The sequence below is a fragment of the Pisolithus orientalis genome (assembly GCF_024613125.1).
Source record: "Pisolithus orientalis strain OTSU chromosome Unknown F5J12scaffold_11, whole genome shotgun sequence".
NCBI classification, from domain to species: Eukaryota; Fungi; Basidiomycota; class Agaricomycetes; order Boletales; family Pisolithaceae; genus Pisolithus; species Pisolithus orientalis.
In genome coordinates this window covers 615253-621458 of record NW_026260792.1, presented here as the reverse complement: position 1 = coordinate 621458, position 6206 = coordinate 615253, and the positions used below count along the sequence as shown (strand labels likewise).

The window sequence follows — 6206 nt, the reverse complement described above, 5'->3', positions numbered from 1 at the left end:
AACTGATAAGGCAATTGCAGATTCTGTTCGTCAGGAACTGGCTGCTGCGAAGTGGGGACATGATCGAGGTGGATTCAGACAGTGAAGAGGAGGAAGATTCAGGCCCCACCATGACTTGCGAGAGCGTTCTGGTGCTCTGTGAAGAGCTCGAGAGTGTATGTATGGTATTTGGGGATGCTGGATCGTCACTTGACTTATCAAGGCAACTTCGCATATTCCGAATCACACCTTCAGGTGGGAAACATTTCTTCATGCTAAGCAAACCTCCCTTGATACATACAATTTCACTGGATGAAATTGTTGCTCGTACTGTAACCTACTCTCAGTGTATGGGTCACGAAATTGAACCGTCACATAAGTCACACTATGGGTGACTTTTCATATTGTATTTTGCTGATACTGTATCAGGCTTGATGTGGTCCCGTCGGTATACATTATGAGCGAATCAACTGTATTCTTACCCGCCTGTGATGTCTGACGGGACCCCGTTATCCCCATCGCGGAGCAACCGGGCTCTGTCGTGAATTTGTGCGAGGTGTTTCTACTTACGAGCGTGCAATGGTTCCTGCACCCAATGTAAGATTATGACAAACGCGCAATGACGCACTGTCATGCTGAGACACAGGCGACGATCACATAAGCGTTGGGAATGGTCGTGGCCTCTCGACTTGCCAACGCCCACAGATGTTATCGCTTATACACTGGCCGCCGGGATCCTGCCCGATCTTTTCTATCGCTGGGGAAGATCTGTAGGGTGACACTTGTTGGGCCGAGTTTGTTTCTGTAGGTAACCTCCAAACTATAATATAACTTTTGATTACCCTCTCCCCCCAAAGCCCAGCTAGTTCCGTGAAGCGTTCCTGCGACCGGGCTAGTCGCGGGATCATTCGTACGGTACTTCTATCCTCAAGTTTAACCACCACTATGGGTCCAGTCGTACAGGCAGAAGATGGATCCTTTCCCCCCGATTTCCCCCTAGCTGTATGCCTCAATGGCGCAACAAATCCAGAGACATTCCACGTCATCCGATCCTTCACTCCATTCACTAAAGCCCAAGTATACCTCGTCAGACCAGATCCCAACACTGATCTGCCACTCCAAGTTATTCTAAAAGTGTATGACCCTCGATTCCTCGATGATCGCTATCCGAAGTCCTCCCGTTTACCCAGCCGACCGTGGACGCTCCGGGCGGAGTCCGTCGCGGCTATGAAGAGGAAGCGGATTGAATTGGGCGAGATCGATGATGATTTCCACGTTGACCTGTTGTATGGCGACGAAGAGGCTGATCCTTCTCTCTGGGAGGAACACTTCTTCCGCTTGATGAAGGAATGCTTCGAGTCCGAACTTGAAGCATACAAGCGTCTAGATGACATACAAGGTCGCAGCATCCCGAAGTTCTTCGGAGCAGGAAGACTAATACCAAACCCTCTGGACTCACGCGCTATCGAGCCACTAGCGGTACTCATTGAATACATTCCTGGCGTGTCGCTGTGCAACATCGACCCTGTACTGGTTCGCCCAGATCTTTATGAGCCGCTGATTGCGGCAGTCGCTACCTTCTCGAAGCATGGGGTCTTCCACGACGACGTTAACCAGAACAATATCTTGTTCAGCCCAGCAGAAGCACCGAAGAGGGCGGTGCTAATTGATTTTGGATGTGCTGCTGTGAGGGACGCCGAGCAACCAGACGAGGAGTGGGATGAAGCCGTGCGATTTGCTAATGACGTTGGGAGGTTGAGGTTGTCGTTGGAGAAGAAGCTGGGGATCAAACTAGATGTCGATCAGGCCAGCGCCGTGCCTGACGCGTAGGCAATTTATGTCTACCACCACGATCGGTAAGCCCCTTTTCGGTCAACAAGTATTAGTGTCGGAAGTGGACTCTCTTGGCTACCATGTCACGGATGAGGACAGATTGATGTATTATAGGTACTGTACAGGAAAGCAATAAGTAGACGACATGAGAGGACGGGGTGAATCGATCTAAGGAAGAGCAATGTACAGGTTGCGTCTTGCTCTCAAGGCTCTAGCATATTACGTGTTCCAGTCCGCAAGTTCAAGACAACAACTCGGGGTATCTGTCATTCCTCATCTCATTATCTTCTGCTTCATAAAAACTCAAGATAAACCGATCCTTCACTTCGACTTCACCTTACAGCTTCCTTTCCACCTAATAGTAGGACCAGGGCCACCCTGGTATGTTCGGCAGTCTCCACTGGCCATCCTCACTCTTCCAGGGCCAGCACCACCCGAAAGGACCACACTCGTCGTCACCTGGAACAGGCTTTGGCTTTGGCGTGGGCTCAGGAGACGGCTCCTTCGACTTTCGGCAATGCTGGGGTACTTTGATGCCCTGTAAATGATCCAGAATGTCAACACAACCTCGACTATCATGTGAGAAAGACAGAAAACTCACATCAGACCTCACACCACCACCCCATGGTGTTTGTCCAACCACCTTCGCATCCACGCCCAACCCCCTTTCTGCAAAGCCTTCCCAAATCCGGCACTCGTTCTCACCATCTGTCAAAATCTTATCTGCTTCCAGAATCGCCTTGCGAGCGTCGAAGAACGTAGGCGAACACGGCTGCAACTTCATACCCTCAATCACGAGCTGGAGGAAAAGCGTGTTGCCGTGCTTGGGAATTAAAGGTTTCGGGTTTCCGCGTGCATCGAATGTCTGGGAACGGTAGAAGTCGTTCGGGGGCATGCTACCATCTTCGTTAGGAACGGGCGGCAGGAGCGAGGTTGCAAAACCGTATTTCTCGATAAACTTCTGCGAGACGACCCATAACATTTCGGCCCAGACCTCGCCAATGGCATGTACACCCCAGTATCCTGGCTTGTCGAGGGTGGCGTAGGACGAAGGATTAATTTCGGACGTCATAGAATAAGGGAAGTTGCGAATGCCCTTCGCACGGTTCGATGCCCATGCGCCCATAGGATAGTCGGAATAGTTAGATGTCGAGCGGATGGTTGTAGCAATGAAATCTACCAAGAGATCACTTCAGGACTGCGGGTAATGACAATCTGCGGGATCACGTACCACCCCAACCTTCTCCCATTCCTCCAGACTCGCCCCAACCAAGGCAGCCAGAGTTCAGTGGGCCACCCGTCAAGCGAGTTGATAGACCATGGGTAAGCTCGTGGATCACGATGCCAGCTTCCATATCACCGTCACGGTATGGCGAAGCTGTGTTCCAGAGATACATCCGACAGCGCCTACGATTCTCGACCTTGAACAGAACGAAAAATGACAACATGGACAACCTTACCCGTTTTGACCATCCGGAGGTGTCATGAAGTTGGCGTTGTTGAATCCACTTCCATCCTGTGCATTGGCAATGACAGCGTCGTTATCGAGACCTCCTCGTTCAAAGTTGTATTGCTGGAAGTTACCCGCTTCCTCGGTGAATCCGTACCTGTAGTACAAATCATGGACCATGTTGCTAGTGTAGAAAAGCTGCGTGACAGTAGCGTCGATGTAGGACTTTGCCTGCTGCATTTCGGCATCCTCATCATGCAGAGGAACCGGCTCGTAGGGGAACAAATACAGCAAAGAATCTGTAATCCAGTTAATCTTAGAGATATCAATGTCGACAGAAGGTACAAACCATCTTCGTTCAAGAGGTATCCTTCGGGTCTGTGGTTATAAACCCACCCGTATCGACCCTCCCAGTTCTCGTGAGCGAACACGTTATTACCCCACGTCGTATTTGTCCTCCGCCAGAACTCTGCGGATGAAGTGAGCATATCGAGATGCCACGAACAAGAGATGTCATTACCTCCTTGAGCCTTGGCGCGTCTCAAACCGTCATCATCGGTACCCGGGTCGTTTGCGTATGGCAAGGCGTGCCAGCCAGCAGGAGAAGCGAGGGTGTCGCCCAACTCGGGCACTGCGAAGCGACCATACGAAACGGTGTGTGCTATTCACGTATCCTCCGATCAGCCAGAGCCAGAAATGGCAAACCAAAAAAAATGAAGGACTCACTGGAACCTTGGGTACCTTCAGCCCTCTCCCGCCGCACAGCCGCTTCCTCTGGGTCATTAGTACCCCAGGGGAAGACAACGTACATAGCGGGTTCGCTCTTTGGCGGGTCAGGGTATTTCTTGGGAATAGGAGCGAACGCTAGATGGAGAGATTAGTGTTTGGAAGTCGCACCATTACTATCCGTGTAGAAACATACTCGAAGCACTTCCGCTCTTGCTCTTTCCCTTCCTGAGGTCAGCTACTGCCTTTCCGAGACGAGGTTTAGACTTCGATACCGATCCAACGGAGGGGAAGTAAGTTCCTGGCGGAACAAAAGCATCCAATGGTGGTAGCTGTTCTTTGCCTAAAAAGAGAAATGGCCGGATCAAAGATTGGTCACACGACTGCCAAATATGGAGGGCACGTAAAAGGAATACGTACTCATCGGAGGCATTGGCGAGTCACTGGCCCAGTCCACCACGCTGATGACCCGGTGTGGAAGTTCAGCGGTGACGGTTGCCTCGTACCAGTTATCTTGCATCTCGACTTCAAACTGTAAGGGTGCTATTCGTCAGCAGTGAAATGGGGAAATGCTCAAAATGGTACCCACTCTGTGCACCAACTCCAATTTGACGGACCCGTCTTCTCGGGGTACCTGTACCCAAGTCACGCGGGTCTTGACATCTCCGACTGTTCCCGGAACATCGGAAAGCACCATACCAACGCTAGCGTGGTCACCGAGGAGATGGGTCTCGGGTGTCATCTTGATATCCTGAACATATTGATCTGGGTTCTCAAGCACACCTTCGAATTCTGGGTGTGATCTGGGGAGCGCTGCAGCCATGAATTCCAACAAGGCACGGCGTGGGTCCATGTCAACTTGTGGGGGTGGGTGGGTACCCGTGTAGGATGTCGGTGGCAGTGACATTACAGCACAGTTAGAGTCATAGAGGTGGGTCAGGGTGGCGACGCCCTCGAGTGTCTTGTGGTAGTCATCCGAGAGGGCAGCCTCCTCGGTGTCAACTTCGACCAGGAGAGCTTGGTGGGTCAACAGGGCATCTCGTAGCTGAGAGCAGTAGACAGCGTGGGGGTGCACAGGCTCGTTATCGACCGCGAGAGCAGGTGCGCCACCAGGGAAGAACTGTTGAGTATGAGTCAGATTACTTATAATACAGAGTAAGAAACAAGACCGACCGAATCACCAAAGCTGAGGATGCGGCCGTCCTTGATGTTGAGGTTGATATGGGCATCTGCGACCTCGATACCCCCAATGATTTGGCGGGCATAGACATGAGTCACACCGGTGTTACGGTCAGTATACGAGTCCGAACGGATGGCATAGGCACGACCGAGTGCAGATTCGGCGAACTGTTCCAAAAAGTCGCGCGCGACGTGGAATGGATCGACGGGAGCGAAACCCGAGGCAGAGGGGGGGAGGGTCTCGAAGCGGGCATGTGGCAGGACAGGACCGAAGCCGAGGGTCTTTCTCCGCTGAGGCTGAGCGAGTGGCGGTGGGGTCGAGCGAGCAATGGCGTGTGCAGCGAGGCCGGCGAGGGCCAGGGTGACCGTCGTAAGACCTCTCATGATTGGGGGAAGAGGACAAGACAGCCACGCACTGGGAACACCGGGTTTTTATGAGGGGAGGGCTACGTAACCACACTCGTCCCAATTAGGAAACATCAACTGTCCCGATATCAACACAGCCACAACAACATTGCTCCCCCAAATTACCCAAATTTCTACTTCTGTCGAGTCTGTTAATCCAATATCATGTGACAATGTACGAGACCAGTCTCGTCCACTGTATTGTGCGACGTTAGCAGCGTGAAACAGTCCCTCAAGACCGACTCGACAGGGCTGCATGGCACCCACTATCTCCGCTTCGTTATCAACACGCCTAAGCACGCCACGCAAGCTGTGAGGATCGGGTCGTCATCCCGCCTTATCTTGACTGGTCCGTGGAGATTCCCGTGTTTCAACACATTTGTTTGGTCTCCTGAAAATGTCACCGCCGCGATGACAGCAAAAACACGTCAACAACTACCACAGCAGCGGCCTCAACCCCATCCATGATCCCACTTCGCACCATGCTACCCCACTCGAACGTGATATGTATGGATCCTGTCGTGCGACCAGATAATGAATTCTGATTACGTTATTCACTCCTTATCGCCCGAATCGTATCCTCCGCGCGGAGAAGAGGATATTTGGACATACAGCACCGCAGCCAACCGTCTCC

The 6206-nt window shown here is 52.0% G+C and overlaps 2 protein-coding genes across 2 annotated transcripts; one reads left to right on the top strand and one right to left on the bottom strand.

Moving 5' to 3' along the window:
* The first annotated feature begins 446 nt into the window (after positions 1–446).
* F5J12DRAFT_825947 (uncharacterized protein) lies at positions 447–1892 on the top strand. The gene is made up of 2 exons (XM_051745493.1): positions 447–541; positions 608–1892. Exon 2 carries the CDS (start codon positions 925–927, stop codon positions 1807–1809), a length of 885 nt encoding a protein of 294 aa, XP_051600843.1. The 5' UTR covers positions 447–541; positions 608–924; the 3' UTR covers positions 1810–1892.
* On the bottom strand, positions 1893–5578 carry F5J12DRAFT_825941 (Fungalysin metallopeptidase-domain-containing protein). The gene is made up of 11 exons (XM_051745492.1): positions 5162–5578; positions 4578–5108; positions 4409–4520; positions 4185–4331; positions 3989–4126; positions 3783–3923; positions 3612–3731; positions 3273–3561; positions 3044–3219; positions 2414–2988; positions 1893–2350 (listed from the first exon to the last, which is right to left on the bottom strand). The coding sequence occupies exons 1-11, from the start codon at positions 5549–5551 to the stop codon at positions 2168–2170; spliced, it is 2802 nt and encodes a 933-aa protein (XP_051600842.1). The 5' UTR covers positions 5552–5578; the 3' UTR covers positions 1893–2167.
* Positions 5579–6206: the final 628 nt, after the last annotated feature.